Genomic DNA, 24,230 nt, shown 5'->3' on the forward strand with positions numbered 1-24,230 from the left:
TGTTTGCTACTGCAGTCCAACAGACTTGAAGGAACAGCAGCCACAGGGTGCACTGCAGGGAGCCGTCCATCCTGGCCCTGGGTTGGGGTTGGATTTCACCTCTCCACTTCTGTGTATTTGGGCTTTATGTGAGCGAGTGAATTTCTCCCTAATGTTTGTAAAGTTATTTGAGGGCCGCAGTAGGGAGGAGCCCCAGAAGTGCAAAGTACTATTATTAATCTATATTAAATCTTCAGATTTATACTGAGTACTTGCCCTATGGAATCTAGATGTATAAGTTTTTCCTAATGCTAGATATTATGGATTCTGTAAAAATCGACATATAGCCTCATAAACAGAAGCAGCATAATTGCAAAATTGCTTTGAAGTTGCTCTTTCCCAGGCTATAGGGTATATTTTAATACATGGTCTGTTTCTACTCGCTTTTTTCTTGGCTTGAAATTTTCTCGGTAAAGAAAGATGGAGTGCCAGTAAAAGGTGAATAATGTCAGTAAATGTTACCCTGTGAGGAGGTATTGTTAACCTATTTTACTGATGGGAAACTGAGACACAGAGGGCCGGTGATTTGCCCCAGGTCATATGCTGTCAGGATTAGAATACAAGAGCCCAGGGTACTGGCTCTGAATGGTAACCCCACTGGCCCTGGCTGCCAACCTCGGCATCATGATGCTCTAGATTGGATTAGGATATGGCTATTGGGAAGAATGCTATGGACGTTACCAGGAGATTGTGCTGAAATCGGTACCTGAGTAATTTGGAAGAGCAGAGCCGGCTCCATTGTTCCAACTCCACTTCTCACTCTTAATTCCCCTCTCCATCATACACTTCCCCAACTCTGCCCATGCTTCCTGTGGCAGCTGTCCCCACCACCCGCTTCCCTTGCCAACTGCCCCCACCCCTCTGCCAACTGCCCCATCTCCTGATTTCCTTGCCAACTGCCCCACCCCACTGCCAACTGACCCACCTGCTGCTTTCCTGGCCAACTGCCCCCACTCCTCTGCCAACTGCCCACCCCACTGCCAACTGCCCCACCCGCTGCTTTCCTGGCCAACTGCCCCAGCTCCTGCTTTCCTTGACAGCTGCCCCACCCCTCTGCCAACTGCCCCAGCTCCTGCTTTCCTTGCCAACTGCACCCACCCCTCTGCCAACTGCCCCACCTGCTGCTTTCCTGGCCAACTGCCCCCACTCCTCTGCCAACTGCCCACCCCACTGCCAACTGCCCCACCCGCTGCTTTCCTGGCCAACTGCCCCAGCTCCTGCTGTCCTTGACAGCTGCCCCACCCCTCTGCCAACTGCCCCACCTGCTGCTTTCCTGGCCAACTGCCCCCACCCCTCTGCCAACTGCCCCACCTCCTGCTTTCCTTGCCAACTGCCCCCACCCCACTGCCAACTGCCCCACCTGCTGCTTTCCTGGCCAACTGCCCCCACCCCTCTGCCAACTGTCCCACCTCCTGCTTTCCTTGCCAACTGCCCCCACCCCACTGCCAACTGCCCCACCTGCTGCTTTCCTGGCCAACTCCCCCCCCCGACCAGTTTCCCTTGTCAGTGCGGTGCGTGCCCGCCCGGTGCCCCCCCGCCAGCTCCCCCGGCAGCCCGGCTCGCCCCGCGGCTCACGCTGCAGCGTCGCCTTCCCTCGCTGGAGCTGGGCGGGGGCTGAGGCAGCGCCAGGCCGCGGCGCGCTGGGCGGGCGGGCCCCGAGTGACGCTGCCCGGCTGCTGCCCCCCCCGGAGGCCGGCGCCGAGATGCTGGTGCCCGTGTTCACCCTGAAGCTGAACCACAGGATCCTGCCCCGCATGGTGGCGCTGGGCAAGTACGATGGGACCCACCCGTGCCTGGCGGCCGCCACCCAAGCGGGCAAGGTAACCGCCCGCGGGTCCCCGCCGCCCCCGCCCCCCGGATGGGGACCCCCCTCCGAGACTGCTCCCGCCACGGGGACCCCCCCGAGACTGTCCCGCTCCCCACCACAGGGACCTCCCCCCCGGGACTACCGCGGCTCCCTGGCACGGGGACACCCCCCCCTAGACTGGCCCGCTCCCCGCCATGGGACCTCCCCAGGCCCCCCCCCCCCGCTCCCTACCACAGGCCCCCCGACCCTTCCCCCAGACTGCCCCCGCTCCCCGCCACGGGGACCCCCCCTCCCGAGACTGCCCCCGCTCCCCGCCACGGGGATCCCCCCGAACCACCCCTGGGACTGCTGCCGTTTCCTGCCATGGGGACCCCCCCCGAGACTGGCCCTGCTTCCCCCCATGGGGACCCCCAGGTAGACAGCCCTGCACACTGGAACCCACCGAGACTGCCCCCGCTACCTGCCACAGGGACCCCCTGAGACTGCCCCCAGTCCCTGCGCACAGGGACCCCCAGGGAGACAGCCCCACTTCCTGCATATGGGAACCCCCTCCACACTGCCACCACTTCCTGCCACAGGGACTCTCTTGAGACTCTCCCAAGCCCTGACGCAGGGACTCCCCACCATGGACATGGGGACCCCTTTGAGACTGCCCCCACTCTCTGCCATGTGGACCTCCATGGAGACAGACACAGAGACACCCACCTCCTGAGACATCCCCGAGTCCTTTCCATGGAGAAACCCCTAGACAGAGGGATCCATGGAGACAGCCATAGACATGGGCACCCTACCCTATGGATACTGCCCCCAATCCCTGCCAGATACACCCATAGACCCAGGTTCCCTCTGAGACTCCCCCCTGCTCCCCACCACAGGGACCCCTTATGGAAGCACCCGTAGACACAGGAACACCTGCCCCACAGAGACTCCCCCTAATCCCTGCTATGGGGATTCCTCACCATGGAGACACCCATAAACATGGGGATCCCCACCCACCCACTCTGGCATCCCCAGTCCCTGCCACGGGGACACTGCCTCACTGAGGCACCCCTAGGCACAGGGACCACACCCCTTAGGCACAGAGTCTCCCCGCTCCCCTGGCATCGGTTGACTTCAGTGGAATCTGTGGGTGTTCATGACTGGTGAAAATCAGATCATTAATTCATACCCGCAGTAAACCTTGCAAAGCTTGCATTGGTCAGAGCAACAAACACAAACCCATTTCTTTCCATGCCAATGGCAACAGGCACAAATATGATGTCAGCTGCCACACCTTCCCTCGCAACCCTTCGCTGTGAAATGACTCTTAATTGTTTGTCATACACAGTAACTTCCAGGGGAGAAAAACCCAAACTGAACAATGCTCCTACAAGAATAAATGAAAACGCCTAATCTGAAAATGATTTTTGGCTCGTGTCTGCCAGGGTTTTAGTGTCAGCTAAAAGCCTTGTTTTTCATGCACATGAATCTTACAAGCCTCCCTTTTCTTCTCCCTGATATTGTCCCTAGTGGCTTTGGCTTGCCTTTTACAGAAAGAAGGATGAGATGTTGCTTTCATACAGCTTGTATTGCAAAGCAGTGCTGCTTGTGGATGTGTCTGGCGTTGCATAAGCCAGCTAAGCAAAAATACATGACACCCACACCCACCCTCTTTCCTCTTCTCATCCCTTTAAAGCAGTGGTTCTTAACCTTTACTGCAGCCTGCACCCCTTTGGTTCTCAAAATATGTTCTCGCACCCCTTATCAAAAATGAAAATATGTTCTTGCATCCCTTAAACCTAAAAAATATGTTCTCACACCCCTTAAGCCTAGATATATTTTTGTTTGTATATTACAGTAATCGTTAAAAAATGTATAATGTTAATAAATACATAGGTTTGATTAAACAAAGTAGTTGTAGTTATGTGCCTGTGCTTAATTTGTGTTTTTGATGATTTACCTTCTAAAAAAAATCTGGCATGTCTTGCAACCCCAGAAAGGGCATCTCGTACCCCAGGTTAAGAACCACTGCTTTAAAGGATGTCACTTGAGGACCAGGGAGCTGATCCTGCAATCAGTGAAGCCAATGAGAATTTTGGCATTAACTTCAGTAGGAGCAGGATTGGGCCTGGAAAAATTTGCCATTTGCTGTGGTTGATTTTATCGTACCTCCTGGTTGCTGAAAATTGACTCATTCTTAGAAGATGGAAATGTGAAACCATAAAATAAGTAAATATGCTCAAAACCACCTCTTTTCTAGCAGCCTGTGCAGTATTATACAGGCTGATAGCCAGAAGCTCCATTATTTTCCATTAATATATTTGGCTTTTGTATCTTGGCAATAACACTGCAGCCCTACAGTAGCCTTGTCTACACTAGAATTATTGATCTAAAATTTCCCACTGTTGCATTCTGCTGGTGTTTAACCATTGTATTGTCTGCTGCATTAGATGAAACACTGGTTAAAACAACAGTGGTTGGTCTGCATTAGCTCTCCCAGACATTGCTGCCTCCAGTGGAGCTGCAACAGTGAGGAAATTGAGTTGTGCGTATAAAGGCTAGCGTTGACCCCCTCTCCCAAGAGCATGATTCTGCAATGTGCTTAATATCTGCAGCTCCCATTGCCTGAACTGAGAGTGCTGAGCACCAAATGGAATATGTTTAGCACACAGCAGGATCGGGCCATAAAACAGTTAAATCAATGTACCTAGGTCACTTTAGTTCATTTGGCATCTTAGTGATATATTAAAGATTTGCGCTAATGTATGTTGTTAGATTAGACTTTAGATTCTGGAAGGCTCATGGGACTGTTTTCTCACATTTTAACTTGTTTGTTTACCCCATAATAATTCAGTATTTTGATTGCTTCTGATGTTTTATTTTTTGTATTTTAACAAGTTATAAAATATGTACATTTAAATCACTGAAGCTTTTTTTCAGTTCTGGTATGGCTAAAAGCAGACCTACTTTCAGTTGCTTATATCAAGGGTCCTGATTTTCTGTAACTTTGCCCAGTGTCTGTGTCAGTCAGTGCTCCTAGCTTTTTTGAAATCGCAGCTGCAAAATGAAATTGTCACTGATGTCCCAGGATTCTTAAGGGCCCTGCAAAGGACTTGAATCTTGTTAATTTCATTGTGCTGCTGCCAGGGGGGTGGAAAGCCATGAGCAGTGGCAGAGGCACTGAAGCTGTCTGCAAACATAGAAAGACAACACTAGAGACTTAATTTTTTTAAATGAAAGGTAAAATTCTGCAAAAATGAATGACAAGTCCCCACCCTACTCATCAAAGAAAGTTTATAATTTTCTATTGGTAAGTGGACAACTGTATTTTTCAAGTTATGTGTTTTGTTATACTGTTCTCAGTTACTGTAATGGACATTAGCATCCTCACTGACTTAACTCTGGAGATGTTGCAGTGTTAAAGGAAATGCATGTTTGTTGTAAATCCTCAGATGACTACTTTGCAACACTGGAAAACCTTATTAAGTGCAAGCTCTACAACAGTTTTAAACCCAACAAAGGAAGTTTAACACAAGTATGTTAGAATAAAACATAGGTTGAAATACAAACCTACAAAAGCATGAAATGTTGCACTTAGGCTGCTGCAATTTGCACACAGTTCAGCCCTGTAGTTCCCAGGCTTTCTATTAGTATTATTATTTATTTGCATTACGGGAGTGCCTAGGGTCCAGTCAAGAACAGGGACTCATTATACTAGGCACTGTACAGACATAAAATAGTAGATGGTCCCTTCCCCAAAGACGTTGCAATCTAACTAGACAAGGGTCTATTTAGAAAAAGAGTAGGGGAAAGGAATATAACATACAATCAGAGTGATGGCCTTTTTTCCCTTCCCTTTTGAAGGGGATGGGGATTGGTGGGTATTTTATTATTAAAAAAACTGTAGCAAATGCATTCTAATGTGTGAGTAGGAGTATAATACCTTTGTCTTCATAGTTCTGCTTTTAAATCCATCAGTTCCATTTGCAAACCAAGGTTTCAGGCCCTGAATCAGATCTGCTTGAGTGAACCCTTTTGCACATGCAGAGGGCCCTGGATTACAGTGGGTCTCGACACAGACACAGTGCTTTGGCTGTATGGATCCCATTGCAGGATTGTGGCGTAAAACTTCATTTGGGTTTTAACACAAGAAACGTTGGGGGTAAACACTGCTTCTGGGCATTTGTGTTAATTGGGTTTGGATTAATTATACTATTAAAGCATTTAGCCTTAAAGAAGATAAGTACAGAAAAAGGAGGCTAATGATTTTCCAATCTCATGTGATATTGTGCTACTTGCGTATAGCACATAAATTACTATAATAGCCCTGGTTTTGCTAATACCATTACCAGGAGAGATGGGGCATAACTTTCTTAATATTTTAAAAATAATCATTTTAAATACTAGAGAGACAAGGTGGGTGAAACAGGTTTTTAGCCACACAGAACTCTTCAGATGTGAAGAAGAGCTCTGTGTGGCTCAAAAGCCTGTCTCTTTCACCAATATAAATTGGTCCAGTAAAAGATACTACCTCCCCCACCTTGTCTCTCTAATATCCTGGGACCAACTCAACTACACTGCATACAACGTTCTTAATACTAGTCAGTCTCAATTTTCAAAATAGTTTTAACAGCATTACACCTCTGCAAAGCTGGCACAAGTGTGCTTGTAACAAATTTTGGAAATTGCTGGTTTTGTAGTGTAGAAGGTACCTAAAAGGGGCTGTCAGAAGCAGCAACAGCAAAAACAAACAAAAAAACCTTAACATGTCCATGTCTTTTTGTTAGACTCCAGAACCCATGCCTGAATATGAGGACTGTAATTTTACTGCTTCTGAATATACATGGTGGCTAGCAGGATTTCGAACAATCTTTGAAATGTACATTTTGTTTGCACAGGTTTTTATTCATAATCCTCATGCCCATGGCCAGCATGTAAATGCAAATCGTATGATGCAAAGCAGCCAGGATTCAGATATTTCTCTTCTCAACATTAACCAGGGGGTCAGCTGCCTAACAGCCGGAGTGCTGAATCCCCAGCTTGGCTATGATTGTCTTCTAGTTGGAACACAGACTAACTTGTTGGCTTACGATGTGTACAACAACTCGGATTTGTTTTACAGAGAGGCAAGTTAATTTCACTGTTAGTCTTCATTGTCTTTCTTTCCTTCTTTCCTATAAACCAGTTTAGGAGTCATAAATTCTAAGTTAATTTATTCAATTGCTGTGCTTTGCTTTTTGCACATCAGTGATATAATTAGATTCAGGACTTTCTGGGCAGAGGACTTGCATGTTTTGAAAATCAGTATTGTATTTTTAAGAGGACAGTATAATGTTAATGTGACACATTGTCTGAGCTTGAGTGAGTGAGGTTTTTTTTATAATATGGTATATTGGTTGCAAGCCAAAACTTAAAAGCCTTTGAAAATATTCAGAGCTGAAATAAAATCATTTGAGTAGAATTATATATTCCAATCTGATATCCGAACTAAGTCTGCTTGGAACAGTATCTTGGAAAAACTGTGGGTTTGTCATTGACTCACAGATTTTGTAGGAAAAATTTAAAACATTACATTATTCTGGGCATACTATTCTTTATTTTTCAGGTAAATATCTAAAACTAGTTCATTAAATACTTCACCGTTTTCTTTGTTTCTTTTTAAAATAGGAACAGGATAATAAAAATTATAGATTTAAAAAAAGACTAACAGGGTTAGGCGGCAGGTTTGTATAATTTTTGGTGGGGCCCAAAATGGTGGGCCCCCCCCCACTCCCGCCCTGTAAGCCGATATAAAATGAAGCTACAACGCGTCAGTGCCACAAGATTACAAGGTTGGAGAAGGGGTAGGGGGTTCCAGGGGCCAGTCAAGGGACAAGGAGCAGGGGGGGTTGGATGGGGCAGAGGTTCGGAGGGGCAGTCAGGGGACAGGCAGCAATTGGATAGGCATGGGAGTCTAGGAGGTTTATCAGGGGACAGGTAGGGGGTGGGGTCCTGGGGGGAAGTTGGGTGGGGTCTCAGGAGGGGGCAGTTGGGGACAAGGAGAAGGGAGGCTTAGATAGGGGCTGGGGTCCCAAGGGGCAGTTAGGGACAGTTGTCTCGGGAGTGGGTAACGGGGGACAAGGACCAGTGGTGCTTAGATAGGGGGTGGGGGTCCTGGGGGGCAGTTGGGGCAGAGGTCTGGGGAGGGGGCAATCAGCGGCCAGGGGCTGGGATTCAAAGGGCTCTGAGCTGCTGGCAGTCGCGGGGAGCCCTGAGCCCTTTAAATCCCAATTACCCAATCCCGCGGCTGGGATTCAAAGGGCTCTGGGCTCTCTGCCCCTGCGGGCAGCCCAAAGCCCTCCGATTCCCAGCTGCGGCTGAGATTTAAAGGGCTCTGGGCTCCCCGCAGTTGCAGGCAGCCCGGAGCCCTCTGATTCCCAGCCGTGGCTGAGATTTAAAGGGCTCTGGGCTCCCCGCGGTTGCAGGCAGCCCAGAGCCCTCTGATTCCCAGCCGTGGCTGAGATTTAAAGGGCTCTGGGCTCCCCGCGGTTGCAGGCAGCCCAGAGCCCTCTGATTCCCGTCCACGGCTGGGATTTAAAAGGCTCTGGGCTCCCCGCCGCAGCGGGCAGCCCAGAGCCCTCTGATTCCCGTCCGCGGCTGGGATTTAAAAGGCTCTGGGCTCCCCGCAGCAGCGGGCAGCCCAGAGCCCTCTGATTCCCAGCCGCGGCTGGGATTTAAAAGGCTCTGGGGTCCCCGCAGCAGCGGGCAGCCCAGAGCCCTCTGATTCCCAGCCGCGGCTGAGATTTAAAGGGCTCTGGGCTCCCCGTTGCTGCCGGCAGCCCAGAGCCCTCTGATTACCGGCCGCGGCTGGGATTTAAAGGGCTCTGGGCTCCCCGCGGTTGCAGGCAGCCCAGACCCCTCTGATTACCGGCCGCGGCTGGGATTTAAAAGGCTCTGGGCTCCCCGCAGCAGCGGGCAGTCCAGAGCCCTCTGATTCCCAGCCGGGGCTGAGATTTAAAGGGCTCTGGGCTCCCCGCGGTTGCAGGCAGCCCAGAGCCCTCTGATTCCCGGCCGCGGCTGGGATTTAAAAGGCTCTGGGCTCCCCGCCGCAGCGGGCAGCCCAGAGCCCTCTGATTCCCGGCCGCGGCTGGGATTTAAAGGGCTCTGGGCTCCCCGCAGCAGCAGGCAGCCCAGAGCCCTCTGATTCCCGGCCGCGGCTGGGATTTAAAGGGGCGAAACCTAGCTCCAAATATTGGTGGAGCAGAGCCCCTGATTTTGAATATTCCTGGGGCTTTAGCTCCACGAGCCCATATAAGTTGGCGCCCATGACAGGGTGTGCGGGTGGGGAAAGGAGTTTGTACATACAGGGTTAACAACCAGCCTGAGTAATTGCAGACTGACCTTATTGTAACCTTCATCCTAGCCAACTGTGAGTAACTGGGTTGACCTACCTTAGTACTGTAACCTCTCCCCATTGTTCGTTACTCTCACTTGTCTCATCTTACAGTTAGGCCCCAATCCTGTCCCTGAATCTATATGGCCACAGGAGTCAACCCAGGGAGATTTGATTACAAGGTCAGGGCCTGCTATGGCCTCCATCCCCCAGTGAGATGTTAGGAGTGAAAGGGTTTGCCCATGCGCAAGTCCCATTCAAGTCTACAGGCCTTTGCACACATCTCATTGTCAGATTGGGACTTTAGATTATAGATTCTTTGGGGCAGTGAGCATGTCTTTGCTAAGCACTTTACAGGTAACACTGTTTTGGGTACGATAAAACAAGAGATACTAAAAATGTAACAGTTCAGATTACTTTCCCTTACTCCACTACAGTGGATGTAAACAGAGCCAATTTCGTAAGTGTACATGGAGTACATGCTCAGTAGGTTATAAAGAGTGTTAAACATTATGAAAAACCCTAACAGTTGCATTTTTATCATGAAGCCGTAGATGTGACGTACATAAAACCTTCATCGTGTACAATTAAATACAGCATAGATTCTGCTGTTTATGTTTGAAGTTTGCAGTTAGTTATCTCTATTTTGTTTAGTTTCTGGTTATCGTTTCAACCTTTTAGGCAACCAATACTTTATAGTAACTGATGAATAACTTCTGAGTTAATACATACAGTATTAAGTTGATGTAATGCTGGATGCTGTCTCTTTGCATGTACAGTATGCATATGTATATCTGAATCTTTGCTATGTTTCTATATTCCTTTAATGTTTCTCTGCAGGTTGCAGATGGAGCTAATGCAATAGTGCTTGGAATGCTAGGAGATATTTCATCTCCTCTTGCTATTATTGGTGGAAACTGTGCTCTGCAGGGCTTTGATCATGAAGGAAATGATCTTTTTTGGACGGTAAAGATACACACAGTCCTTTTGATGCTGCTACAAGAGTATTTTTGATAGATCAAAATTATGTTTAATAAAATCAATATTAATTTGATTTTTGAATAGTTCGGAAATCTTTCTTAATTTAAGATTCATGATAAACTGTGTATTTGTAATTTATTCAGTAAATACAACAATCTGAGCCTGAACCAACTATATTCGAATAGTCTTTGTTCTCTTGGCAACTCAGAACATAAAAGTAGTTGTCATAGGCTAAACTAGCATAAGTATTGATGACTCCTTTCTTTTAATTTTAGGTTACTGGGGACAATGTTCGTTCATTAGCATTGTGTGATTTCGATGGTGATGGGAAAAAAGAGGTTTGTTTCTTTGTGGATGGTTCTTCTGTGAATTCAGCTGTAATATTGTCCTGCAGTGAATTTATGTTGAAAGAAAATAACTGAATTATCATATTTGACTCCCTTATGTTGCTGGTTAGATTTAACTCTGCTTGGAGTTATAGTTCTTTCTTAGGCCCTGATCCTGCAAACACTTATGCACGTATTAAACTTCACTGTGACTTCAGTGCAACTAGTCATAGTGTGTAAGTTAAGTGTGAACATAAGTCTTTGCTGGATTTGGAGCCTTGCTTTGGATGTGTTGATCACTAATCATAATTCTGAAGCGGTTCTTTGCAGTTTACAGTGTATATTTTCTCTCAAATCCGGTTCAATATATGTAAAAAATACATAAAGCAGACAGATTGCTGGACCTCCTAATGACTGATATATACTTTAAATGGCAAAGAAACTGTTAGTTAGAAACCATGTTATTCATTATAGTGGACAATTGTAAAAGTGTATTACAAATAATCTCATTTATGGTTGAACTTGTTTTTGATGTAGCCATTCTCAAATCCAATCACAGTGCATTTTTTCAGTAATGACACAATGATTAACTGTTACCCACTGCATTGGTGTAAGACTGAAAATAATTTTAACAAGCTTCTTGCTGTTGAGACCATGTAAGGCAAGGATATGGAAAACTGTTAACGCCCAGGTGGTGCAATTTACAGTGTGTGTATAGGCTATTACATCAGTGTGCAAACTTCTAGTTTCTAAAAAATGGTGTTTCTGTCTCTTATTGAGCTTTGAATTTTATAATGATCACTTCCTCTTTCCTCCTTATTACCTGGGAAAACCTCATTTTTAGTTGGCTAAGGACTTGTATCATTGACATGTGCATATTACAGATGTAATCCAAGTTTCTTCTGCTTACCCATGACACAGTCTTACAAATATACAGACCATTCACCTATAGAGGTCTCACTGAAGTAATCTATTTGCAGGATTGGTGTTACAGTCTCGCCTCTCTTCCTCCACCTTATTTGTGGGAACTGAGTGGGCTGAAGGACAAGTAAAGCCATATACTAAGCAATGCTGGAGATGATTCTAGGCTAGCAAGGTCCAGTGGAGAAGGACACCAGAGAGGGGGTTAGAACTGAATTGTATTCTTGGCTCTGCCACTGATTCACTGTGTAACCTTGGACAAATCACTCAACTTCTCTACTCCTCAGTTTCTATAACCTGAAGGTGATGACATTTACCCATATTTGTAAAATGGTTTTCCATATTGCCTTCTTTAACACTCCCTGTTCCAACAAGTAGAGTGCAGGAAAGGAACTGAGAAAACTGAGTGCATGAGCAGTAAGAACCAGGGCCCAAGTCAGCATTGTCCTGCACCTCATGCAATCATTTACACTAAATCAGAATGGTAGCATTTTGCACCCACTTTTGCACTGGTGTAAAGCACTAAGGTGCCGGGTGACAATGAACTGGACCCTCGAATGAGCTGATTTTGGGTCAGAATAGAACAAGAGGCCTTTGAATTTGGGATGATCAGTGCTATAAAATAAAATGGCATTCAGCTGTCTGCTCATATGAGCGTGGTTAACGCTTGGCATTGCAGGTCATGATCTATTTGAATCCACATGGCTCTTAGAGAGTTGCAACTGAGCTGCAGATTCCCTACCCCAATACAGAGGATATAATTTCTCTTATGTATGTAACTACAGTTATGAATGCTAATACTGAGTTGTGGACAGTGAGACCAGAATATATCCTGGCAGTACTAGAGTGCTTTCCCTCATCCTCGCCTTAGGTATTTTAGTATGTGTTCTTAGAGTCTACGCTGTCTGTGGCACCTTTTGGTCCCAAAGCACTTTACAAACTTTTCATATCGCCACAAAAAACTCTTGAAGCCTGGGCTTAGCGTATTTGTTTACTCAGTAAAAACTTTCTGCTTGCCTCTGAATTCTTGTGTCTCTTTGTTTTTTGTTACTGTAGTTAAATAAACTATTTTAAGATTATTTCTTTCTTTTTAGCTTCTTGTTGGGTCTGAGGATTTTGACATCAGGGTTTTTAAAGAAGATGAGATTGTGGCAGAAATGTCAGAAACAGAGGTAAATTATTTCTAAGCAGTGTTTATTATATGCTCAGATGGAGTACAAAATATTGCTCATCATAAATCTATAGTAGCTTAGATTTACTATGATGACCAGTTGAGTTAATTATTTAATATTACCTATTTTATTAGCATTTTAAAAGTTACAATTTAATAATGGATTTAAGCCATCTGGATTGTGATTTTTGCTGTGCTGTTTTACAGGATAGTCTGCCAGGTTTTAAAAAGAAAATACTGTTTGTCAGAAAATAGGGCTCCATCCAGCCACACTGAAGTCACTGGAATGATCCCATTGATGTCAATTGGCTATGGATCAGGCCCTCAGTCAGAAGCTGTAAACAAGAGAGCTCATTCAGTTACAATATTTTCCCCAAAAATCGTAGGGTAGGTAGGGTCAGATCATGGCTAAGAAGTCAGTGCCTGTATCTCTTAGGCAAGAAGTTCAGTAGTTAATAAGACAACCTCAGTATTTTATGTTGGTATTGTCTCAGATTAGTGATGCAAGATTTTTCTAGAATGCATTGACAGAAACACGAGTAAGCTGCTTGCAGATGCACAAATACAGATTAAGTAAGGTTACATTTCAAAAAAATTCATGCAGTATGGACATAACTGAAGGTTGTTCGTTATAACCAGGTCAGGTAAGAGTGACATGCACCAGGTATAAAACATGGCTGCATAGACAGGGCCTCAATTACAGTTGTGGGACAGGAAGGCTTTTAGGGAGGGAATGTGTATGGGTAGAAAGTAAAAGGGTGTGGGGTTGTCACTCTTCAGTTTAGTGGCAGAGAGGGGATCCCCACTATTAGGGATTAGTTGCTTTTGGGGGGGAAAGCGCCTTGTGGTTGAATTTAGGAATATTCTTAATTCTGCCACTTCTAGGCTTGCAGTGGAGTGGGAAGGACACCCTAGAGACGTCCCTCCTCGAAAATCTGAGGAGAACTGTATTGTGTGAGGAAACTCACTGCTGGAGTTAGGGATAAAAGGCTTAGCTACTAAACCACTTATGAAAGAGCTATTAAAGCTAAAGAAGAACAGTTTTGTTAGATGAAGGTGGCTAGAATTAGAATGTAACAGGATACCCTGGCCTGGAAGGTGGCTAGAATTAGAATGTAACAGGATACCCTGGCCTGGAAAAAGCCATTTGTACTTTTGAAACAGTTAGGTATGGCTGCTTGGTTAGCTGTTTTCAGCACTTCCCAGTGCATCAAGACCATGATTTAGCTAGCAAAGCTGTGTAGCATTCAGCAGAGAATATCTGTTAAAATGCCTAAAGCTGGTCAATACCTGAAGCCTGCATTAGGTATTTACTGCAAAGTTATGTTCTGGAGTAATATCATGATTTATAGTTAAAGGAGAGGTTGTTCAGAGTTAAGAGTAGATCAAGCTCATACATGATTTATTTCTTATCCTACATGTTTTAAAGCCATGCTTACAGATTCCTTAAGAAGCTTGTTCTTATCTTATAGTTCTAAATTAAAGGGACACTCAGCATTCCACAAACTCTTCCTTGGAGGAAGGTAAATTCCGTGCAACATGTTTGGATGATGGCTTTTATATAGTGTACTCATTTTAAAAGACTGCAGTGTTCTGTTTTTTAAATATTGTTTGTGGTCCATTACAAACCAATACGTAACCTTTTGGTGATGCTGTACTGAAAGGGCTAATATGAACCTTGGATGTGTAAATGAGTGTAGAAGTAGATGGGTTATATTACCATTGTTTTTTGCACTGGTATGACCGGTACTGTAATACTGTGTCCAGTTGTAGTGTCCACAATTTAAGAGGGATGTTGATAACTTGGAGGAGGTTCAAAGAGGATCCACATGAATGACTAAAGGATTGGAAACCATGCCTTATAGTGATAGACTCAAAGAGCTCAATCTATTAAGCTTATCAAAGAGAAGGTTAAGAGGTGACTTGATTAGTATACAAGTACGTACACTGAGAACAGAAATTTGATAATAGTAGGTTCTTCAAGCTAGCAGACAAACTTATAGAAGACGAAATGTCTGGAAGATGAAGCTAGACAAATTCAGACTTGAATATGAAGGTGCAAATATTTAACAGGGTAATTAACAATTGGAACAACTTACCAAGGATTATGATGGATTCTCCATCACTGGCAATTTTTAAATCAAGACTGGATGTCTTTCTAAAAGACACACTGTAGTTCAAACAAGAATTAATTCAGGGAAGTCCTGTGGCTGGTGTTATGCAAGAGGTCAGACTAGATGATCACAGTAGTCCCTTGTGGTCTTGGAATTGATGCGTCTGTAACTCTGATTTGGCATCAGAACACTTTATATTCATGTTAAGGGGCTACTCTAATAGCTAACTTGTGTGGTGCACCTAGGAAGGAAAAAAAAGTTGAGTTTCTGGAGAGTTATGGTCTTGTAGGCACTTCCCTGGTTCTGCCATTTATGTTTATTAGTGTTTTATTATTTCCGTAATGCCACAGATGTTCACCAGTGTTCTTTCCCCTACCAGAGCTTGATCCTGGAAAGTGACCTTTGTTTTATCTCATTGATTTAGGCCTGGAGATCTGTGGCAAACATTTCCCACTGTTGTTAGCACCCGGACAGCTCCATCAGCGTTAGTAACACTGGGCCATTAGGCACCCACAGCCATTTGTGTTTTAAAGAGAGTTTTGTCTAACCAGAGTGGGTCTAAATGACACCATGTTATAAACACCAGTGACCACAGCGTTTTCTCACTGACACAAAACTTTTGCCAAAGAATCTTAGTAAGAAGGATGAGCCCATAGTGATTTTAAACTAATCTTCGGTATACCTAGTGTAGTAATGTTCTTTACGGAGGAAAGTTATCCCCAATTAATTGTGTAAAACAGCTAATTTGGTACAGAAATTGCATGCATTCTATTATCATTTACTTTAAATTCTAGAAGTAGAGATGCATTCTAACTCTTACATATTCTTTTTTCAGACTATCACTGCACTTAGCCCCATGTATGGCAGTCGATTTGGCTATGCCCTATCTAATGGTACAGTAGGAGTTTACGACAAGACAGCCCGCTACTGGAGGATTAAAGTTAGTACAATCAAATACATTCTAAAGAAAGAAATTGGAACGTTATGGCTGAGATTTTCAAAGCCAACTTGCAGATTTGGGTGCCCGGTTCCTGTTAATTTTAATGGGAATTGGGTGTCCAAATCTCTTGGTTTTGGAAATCTCAGCCTATGTGTACTATGGAACTGGTTTATTTTATATGTATAAAATGTCACTATACAAAATTAATAGCACATCAATTAACGTCTGCCCTGCTGGGCCAATTGCTATTGGACTCCCTATTGGGACTGCAATCATATGGGGGATTTTGAGTTCCTTGTTCATACTGGATTCATTCAGTGGAGATACTGTTGACAGATATTTCGGAGGTACAGTCATTTTACATGGCATTTGTGAGGGCCTTGCAGCCTTTTCTGTAACTACATCAGTGCTGCTGGCAGGTGTGCTGGTGATCAGGAAGTAAGCATGTTTGTATTTCTATTCTGCCCACAAAGGAGGCGAGAAGTATGATTTGTGTGTTGGTTACAATGCCCAAAGATAAGGCTTTGGGAAAGGCCAGATAACAGAATGCTGCTGTTCCCAAGACTTCTCTGAACACAGGTTGGTCTCCTATCTTAGGACTCCACCCACCTTGCACAATTTGACATGTGATTGTTTCAATACAGATGTGTTTCTGTTTAATCTATACGTACTCCAGTACCAATAGCAATAGCTTCATGCATTTGTTCTTTGTTTTTTCCCCAGTCTAAAAATCATGCAATGAGCATACATGCATTTGACCTTAACTCTGATGGAGTATGTGAATTGATCACTGGATGGTCCAATGGGAAGGTGAGTTCAAAGGGAGAGAATGTAGCTGTGAATCGAGAGATTGCATTTGGACAAAGCTCTTTAGTTGTATAAGGCTGAACAGAGAAACTATTCAAAAGACTAGACTGAGCTCTGAAGAAATATTACGATGAGCCTAGCTCAGCTTATGAATACCCTGTCAAATACTCCATCATTTACAGGAAGAACAGTCCCCTAAATATTTTCAAAATCAATCGCTACGGTGTAGTAGGTTGTTTCTGTGGTAGTGGAGATTGCATAGTTCTTCTGAGGTGCTCCTTCCACTTCCAGCTCTGTATATTGAGAACACCCTAGTACCCTTCTCCCGTGTTTCCTGGATGTTCTTAAATGACAAATGAAGGAAACGTATTAGATAATAGAGAAGGTAGCATCATTCTTAACTGTGGAAGGGTTATTACCGCTCCATAATAAATCCATCGTACATTGGATAGTATAATTAATATGTAAACTCATTATATAAAACTCAATTCCGTTCCCTTTTAACACAGTTGCTTAGCATTGTCATTTGCTAGAAATGGTTGATTTAGCTGCCAGGTCTCCCAGGGACACCATTTGCCAATGTTTTCTTGTAAAACTAAACTCCTTCCACAATGTCTTCTTTCATTATCTCAGGAGAATTTGATTTCATTCGCCTCAGATTAGCAACCTAGAGCCCCAGGATTCATTGGAACCTCTGGTTTGGAGCTGCTAGACTTGATACAACATTGTTGTGTAGGAAACTTCAACACACTTATTCCTCCTTTGTCTAGTCTTTCATATACCGTATCCTCCCTGGTCATTAATTTGAAAGTCTCCAGCTCCTAGAAAAACATTGCTATGTCCTGTGCCTTGGAAGAGCAAAGCTATGCAGAACTGAAAAATCCCCCCATGGAATGATCATTAAAGGTCATGATATTTGTGCATAAAAGTAACACATTTCATCAGACAAAGACTATGAATAAGGCTGGAGACTGTAAATGCTGCCTTAAGGTTACTTATAGTTTGGTCCTGTCATTGCTGCTTCAATAGTATGTATCACCTTGACAGCACAGGCTTGCAATTCCCCTCTTTCTTTCTCTTTTTACTTAGCTCAGGGGAAAGCCTCTCTGAGGAGCAGCTCACTTTTACGTGTGTGTCTGGATCTGTCATTTCATTGCTAGTTAATTTTGGGGGGTGTTTTCTTTATCTGATCAACGGAGCCGCAAGTTCACCTGCAGTTCCATAAATGCAGCAGGATTCCTCAGTTAATGTCCCAGACTGCAGCATAATTTATCCAGTGAGGTTAGCTTTCATTTTCATCTTGTGTCTTGGGAATGTTCTGTATTTCAGGTTGATGCACGCAGTGACCGAACTGGGGAGGTCATCTTTAAGGACAACTTTGCTTCCTCAATTGCAGGAGTGGTAGAAGGGGATTATAGAATGGATGGTAACACCCAGTTAATCTGCTGTTCTGTTGATGGTGAAGGTAAGAGCATGAAAAATCCTTTGCAGCATCATTGTATTAGTTTAAGCTAAGCAGAAATGCCAAGAGCATTACCCACAAAGCATTAATACTAATACATTCTATTGTTACAATACCTGCTAAATGTCTTTTGTGTTTGCATGTATTTTTGCCTGCCAAATCTGTCATTCTCCTTTGCAAAATCCAGGGAATAGAAGGGTCAAGCTTTCCACAAACAAGATTTTGAATACTGCCTCCTGGACGATAAACAATCAAACCTGTTTTCTGTATGATGACCTGTGGGCCTACAAAGTTCAGTTGCTTAGCAGAAGTGATCTTCCACTAAGAGTGAAGCAGAATTGTACTCCATATATGCAGGGATACTTCAAGCCATGCTGCTAAAATTGAATGGCAAGGGAAAAAAGAAATATGTGCGGGATCTTTTCAGCTTCTTCAGGATAGATAAAGAAGATCTGAAAGAAGTTTCTTTTTTTTAAAATATGTATGTTCTTGCTTGTTTTTTTATTTAGCAATTTAGGAAATAACAACCTTGTGTTTTATGGAAGATACTGTGGTTGACTGGAGATCTTGTAAACTTATATCGTCAGATTCTAAGGAAGTGAAACTTAGTTGAGATGGGAGGTATTTTTTATTCAAACTACTTAAATAAATTTTCTCAAACTGAATATACAGATAAGCATGGGGGTCAAAGGAAAGGCTCACAGGTGACTGTCTTAACCATCTGAAACCTGCTCAACAGTTACACATGAGCCTGGCACAACCTATTTGGAACACAAGTCCAAACATATTAAAGAAAGTAGCACAGCATACCACTCTTTATGCGTACTCCTGAGTGCTTTTACCATACGTCATCGGGAGAACCCCCTGCTTATCTTTGGGCATGTAAGCCTTTTTTGCTGGGGAGTAAAGAACCAATGAATAGGGCCATATTAATAAGGCAACTCGTCTTAAATAAGCCCTATAGGTTAATGTCATAGGCCTTGATCCTGCTCTGAGGCATGTGGTGCTGTCTTGCTGCATGTATTCATATATACACAATACATGGCAACGTGGGATCCTTTATTTTCATTGGAGCCTCTTGGCACTACTGTATTACAGATACTAAATGATGATAATCCTGCAATCAGGTGCATGTGTTCAGAACCTTACACCCTCACAGGGCTTCATGCAAGTCATTGGGGCTCTGCATGGGCACAAGATCCAGCCATGCTGAGCCAGTTGCAAAATCCCGGCCATTGTTCTTCTGTCTTTCAGTGTTCCCTCTCTCCCTCCCTCCTTCATCTGAATTGAATTGTTGACCACAAAGGAAATAATGGTGTGTGTGTGTGTGTTTCTCTCTCTCCATTGGGGTGTGTGCCTTTAAGATCAGAATCATGTAGAGATTGTCAGTTTCCCCATACCTTTTTCTTGGCTCTGCGCAGTCAGGCAGAACATTCAACAGGAGTGCTGGTTTTCCTCCATGGATTTCATCTTCTCTTACAAACAGGGAACAGCCCTGCTGTAAAATGAAAGGCCTTTGCAAGCAGTTCTGTGGTTTCTAGCTTGCTACTTGAACTCTCCTGCCTCAGTATCCCCTCCCAGATTCTTGGGTGCAGGGACTCCCTCTGGATCCTACCTGGCTGGACCCAACCATCTGTTCATCCTGACCATTATGAAACAAATCTTAGCCCTGAAGCTAAGTCTCCCTGAGCAAAAAATAGGAGCCTGGTTAGGAGGGTCGGCTAGCTAGAATAGATGGAAGTGGTGAGTTGCATTCATACCAAGATAATAACAAGAACACTTGGCCTCTGTAAAATTCCCAGACAGAAGCTTGGTCAGGATGGAGTAATGTTGAGAGTTGCTTGTAAGTAACTTAAGACTCACCTAAACTAAACTAAATATAAAATAAACTAAAAGAATTCAGAAAGAGAGATCTGCATTGTTCTATTACTCATTCTGATCATTGAGAGTCAGCTTTAAGGAGGCAGGAGGCACTTTCATGGAAGTCTCCAAATGCACTGGAAGTCATCAGTGTCCCTTTAAATGTCCAGCCATGTTGTCATGGTAAGTATAGTGGGCCCTGTCCTCAGGTGGTGTAAATCAGCATAACTCCGTTTACTTCAGTGGAGCTACAGCCATTTATGCCACCTGAGGGGCTGACCTGGTATTATTTCTACAGTGGATCTGTTAGTAGGGATTCATGCTGCAAAAGTGGCAATCTAGAGATTGCTGCTAAAGACGTGCTTGAAATGCTCGGTGCTTTGTTTTTGTGCAGTACGTGGCTACCTGCCAGGAAGCCAGGAGATGAAAGGAAACTTGATGGATACCAGTGCGGAACAGGATCTGATTCGGGAGCTTAGTCAAAAGAAACAAAATCTGCTGCTGGAATTACGAAACTATGAGGAAAACTCAAAGGTACTTCTCAAAACAAGATGTAGGGCTTGACTCTGGTCTCTCCCCCAGACCCATAGGCTGTTAGAAGAATTAGAGTGCAGTGACAATGTAAAATAGAGGCATCGCATGCAACAGGCCGGCTCCTTGCATGTATTCAGCGTCAGCTCTTCTTACTTTAATACCTAACGTTTTCCCTACTTTTTTAGTCTACTGAATACATTGGCTCTGCAGGGCTAATGGAGAGGAAGCTGGATTCTCTTCTGGCTCATGTAACTGAATGATTAACTTAAGTTCTGATTGCAGGATCTTTATTGTTGGTGATGCATGGGTGAGAAAAAGAGGGCACAGAGGTGATTGGGTGGGAATCTGACAAACGGCTGTGGTTGGGAACATGGGCAAAGTTCAGGGGATCAGGGCAACCTTGACAAATGGGGGATACGTAGCGAAGGACAGAGTTATATTGAGCTTTGAGAACACTCAGAAGGAAGAGTAGATCCATGCTGTAGGTGTAATGGTTAAGGCCTGGATTAAGTATGTGTTGATGAAGTATGTGCTGATGTCCCATGGGACTTAAGTATGTGCTTAAGGTTTAGGGTTGTCCCAAGCAACCCCTCTCATGCTTTCCTAAAGAGATCACAGTTGGCAACAAGGCATTGTATAAGTCAGATTCAGCCAAGAGAGTTTGAGGAGAAGCCTAATCAAAACATTCTTCACAGATGTTTAAAATGTATGAAGGCTTCCCGTGGTGAAGGGCTCTTGGCTGTATCTTCAGAACTGCTTTAATGAAAACCTTGCTCTTGTGATGCTGAGCTGGAAGTGTGTGTTTTGCAGCAGGCTGAACTGAGCGCGCAGGTGAACGAAGCTGATGGGCAGAGGGGAGTGATTCCAGCTAACACCCAGCTGCAGACAGCCCTGGCCGTGAACCTGGGCTCTGACAGTCAGGCTGCCCACGTAGAGTTGTGTATTTCCACATCTAATGGTGAGAAATAATTTGCAGCTGATGATGATGGTTTCTTATAACCTCACATGCAAATGTTTTGGCGCATTTAGCTAGTGGTTTGCCTGTCCCCTAGTTGGTCTGTCATTCTCAATGTCTTCTGTCTGGATGTCTTCCTTTCACAGAGTTTTGAATCAACCAGTGTTCCATCAATCTGAATAGTTTCTTCTGTGACCCTCATCACCATGGTACCTGAAAGCCTTGTTAGCGCCTTACTGCTTGTTCCTTCTTCCATGCAATTGATACATGAAGTGAAGTAAATTGGTCTTGCTGATCCCTATCGCCTTCCTCATGTCACCTGTAGGAGTGGCTAGAGAACAATTCAGTGTGTGCCAGCCTGAGGCTGAGCATGCAGCTGCCGAATCTGGGCCTCAGCATGAAGGCTAAATGTCTGTAATCCAATATCTTCTCCCCCACTCTCACAGAAAACCCTCCCCTATTTAATTTTGAAAGTGAAGCAGAGTTATTGCCAGTGGAGAACTATTAATTAATAAACCACTTTCTCCCTTTTCCTAAGACACAATTATCCGAGCCGTGCTGATCTTTGCTGAAGGGATATTTGAAGGTGAGAGCCATGTGGTTCATCCCAGTCTCCAGAGCCTCTCGGGTCGCATTCAGGTTCCTCTTACTCCTCCCAAAGATGTCCCAGTGGATTTACACATCAAAGCCTTTGTGGGTTACAGAAGCAGGTAAGGTTTGCAGTATAGTACAGTGTCAAGCCCCATTTCTGACATCAGCAGCGTTTGGTGTGAAACGTAGCAGTGACATAGCCTCAGTAGCTTTCTGTGCCCTTGCGTTGTAGAAGGTGTGTGACAAGTACAGTCGTTAATTTCTTCAGACCTAGTTCCTGTGCATCCTGACTCCTATTTAAAAGAGAATTGAAATGCTTCTTTAAAAACACCTGATTTCCAGAGGTGCTAAACACCTGCAGCTCCCAATGACTTCAGCAGAAGCTGTGAGTGCTCAGCACGTTTGAAAATGGAGGCCCTACATGCAGAGGTGGATGTAGGTATTTTGTCGCCCCGAGCATGGCAGACAGGCTGCCTTTGGCGGCTTGCCTGCAGGAGGTCCCCGGTCCCGCGAATTTGGCGGCACGCCTGCGGGAGGTCTGCTGAAGCTGCAGGACCAGCGGACCCTCCGCAGGCATGCCGCCAAAGGCAGCCTGCCTGCCGCCCTTGCGGCGACCGACAGACCACCCTCCGTGGCTTGCCACCCCAGGCACGTGCTTGGCATGCTGGTGCCTGGAGCCGCCCCTGCCTACATGCTTAAATCATTACGGGCCTGATTTTGTTCCCTTGATAGTCAACGGGAGGTTGGCCATTGACAGCTGTGGGACCAGACTTGGGTGCTAATGGAATATGGGAAATGTGGTCTAGATGAAATTATTATAAAGTGGATGCACAACTGCTTCGAAGACCGTTCTCCAGAGTAATTATTAATGGCTCACTGTCAAACTCGCAGGGCGTATCTAGTGGGGTCCCGCAGGGGTAAGTCTTAGCTCTGATACTATTAAATAGTTTTGTGAATGACTTGGATAATGGAGTACAGAGGATGCTTATAAAATTTGCTGATGACAGCAGGCTGGGAGGGGTTGCAAGCACTTTTGGAGGACAAGATTAGAATTCAAAACAACCTTGACAAATTGGAGAATTGTTTTGAAATCAACAAGATTAAATTCAATAATAAAGACAAGTGCAAACTACTTAACTTAGGAAGGAAAAATCAAATGCACATCTACAAAATTAGGAGTAACTGGCTGGGTGGTAGAACTGCTGAAAAGGATCTGGGGACTGAAGTGGATCACAAAATGAATACGAGTCAATGTGATGCAGTTGCGAAAAACGTTAGTATCATTTTGGGGTGTGTTAACAGGAGTGTCATATGTAAGGCACAGGATGTAATTGTCCCACTCTACTCAGCACTGGATACTGTGTTTAATTCTGGGTGCCCACACTTTAGGAAAGATGTGGATAGATTGGCAAGAGTCCAGAGGAGAGCAATGAAAAGGTTTAGAGAACCTGACCTATGAGGAAAAATTTAAAAAACAAAACCAAAAACCAGGGCATTTTTAGACCTGAGAAAAGAAGACTAAAGGGGGATCTGATAAGTCTTCACTTATGGTAACAGCTGTTATAAAGAGGATGGTGATCGATTGTTCTCCATGTCCACTGATGTTAGGACAAGAAGCAATGGGCTTAATTTGCTTCAAGGGTTAGATATCAGGAAAAACCATCTGACGCTGCTGAGATAGGCTTCCAAGGGACATTGTGGAATCCTCGTCATTGGAGGTTTTTAAGAGCAGGTTGGACAAACACCTGTCAGGGATGGTCTAGGTTTACTTGGTCCTGCCGCAGTGGAGGGGGCTGGACTTGACCTCTCAAGGTCCCTTCCTGCCCTACATTTCTGTGATTGCATATGGGCTGTACTCTGTCAGATGCTGACTGTCCTCAACTCCCTTTGACTTCAGCACAAGGCCTGGATCCATGTTTGAGGGCAGAATTTGTACAAATCACTATAAAAATAAAATGCATCTGGAGTAACGTTTGAGAATCATTTTCTCTTTTCGTTTGCCTGCCACGACCCGAGTTCAAGGTTCCACTTCCCTGCTCCATCTAGTGGTATCTCTACCAAAAGTGTAAGGTATGGCTGGACTAGAGCTTCCTTTACTGTTTCAGGGGCCATCAGTCCACTGCAGGAGCAATGCAGAGAACTGAATTCAGGGGTTCCATTCATCTTTAATGTTACTTTTAATAAGTCTTAATTGTATTTGTTAATAAAATGTCTCCAATTTTATATCTTCTGTGTATAGTCCTAATGAATGTTATATTCATTGCAGGGATTGTGGTGACAGAATCTGTGATGTAAAGTGAATCATCCTGAATTTGTTAATGGAAGGGTGCAATAGACAAATCACTGGGCTGTTGGTAAATTTCTCTCTCGT

General features: G+C 44.5%; 1 protein-coding gene across 1 annotated transcript in view; it reads left to right on the top strand.

Annotated features, from left to right (window-relative positions):
* The first annotated feature begins 1,612 nt into the window (after window positions 1-1,612).
* The window catches only part of BBS2 (Bardet-Biedl syndrome 2), a 31,941-nt gene continuing 9,323 nt past the window's right edge, over window positions 1,613-24,230 (top strand). Inside the window, exons 1-11 of the mRNA XM_044986914.1 lie at window positions 1,613-1,859; window positions 6,724-6,951; window positions 10,038-10,163; window positions 10,454-10,516; window positions 12,520-12,597; window positions 15,546-15,650; window positions 16,374-16,460; window positions 17,787-17,922; window positions 20,174-20,313; window positions 21,124-21,271; window positions 21,807-21,978. Coding sequence (XP_044842849.1) covers window positions 1,743-1,859; window positions 6,724-6,951; window positions 10,038-10,163; window positions 10,454-10,516; window positions 12,520-12,597; window positions 15,546-15,650; window positions 16,374-16,460; window positions 17,787-17,922; window positions 20,174-20,313; window positions 21,124-21,271; window positions 21,807-21,978 — 1,400 coding nt within the window. The 5' untranslated portion in view covers window positions 1,613-1,742. The remainder of the gene's footprint in view (window positions 1,860-6,723; window positions 6,952-10,037; window positions 10,164-10,453; window positions 10,517-12,519; window positions 12,598-15,545; window positions 15,651-16,373; window positions 16,461-17,786; window positions 17,923-20,173; window positions 20,314-21,123; window positions 21,272-21,806; window positions 21,979-24,230) is intronic.

The sequence above is a fragment of the Mauremys mutica genome, chromosome 14 (genome assembly GCF_020497125.1).
Source record: "Mauremys mutica isolate MM-2020 ecotype Southern chromosome 14, ASM2049712v1, whole genome shotgun sequence".
In the NCBI taxonomy this organism is placed as follows: Eukaryota; Metazoa; Chordata; order Testudines; family Geoemydidae; genus Mauremys; species Mauremys mutica.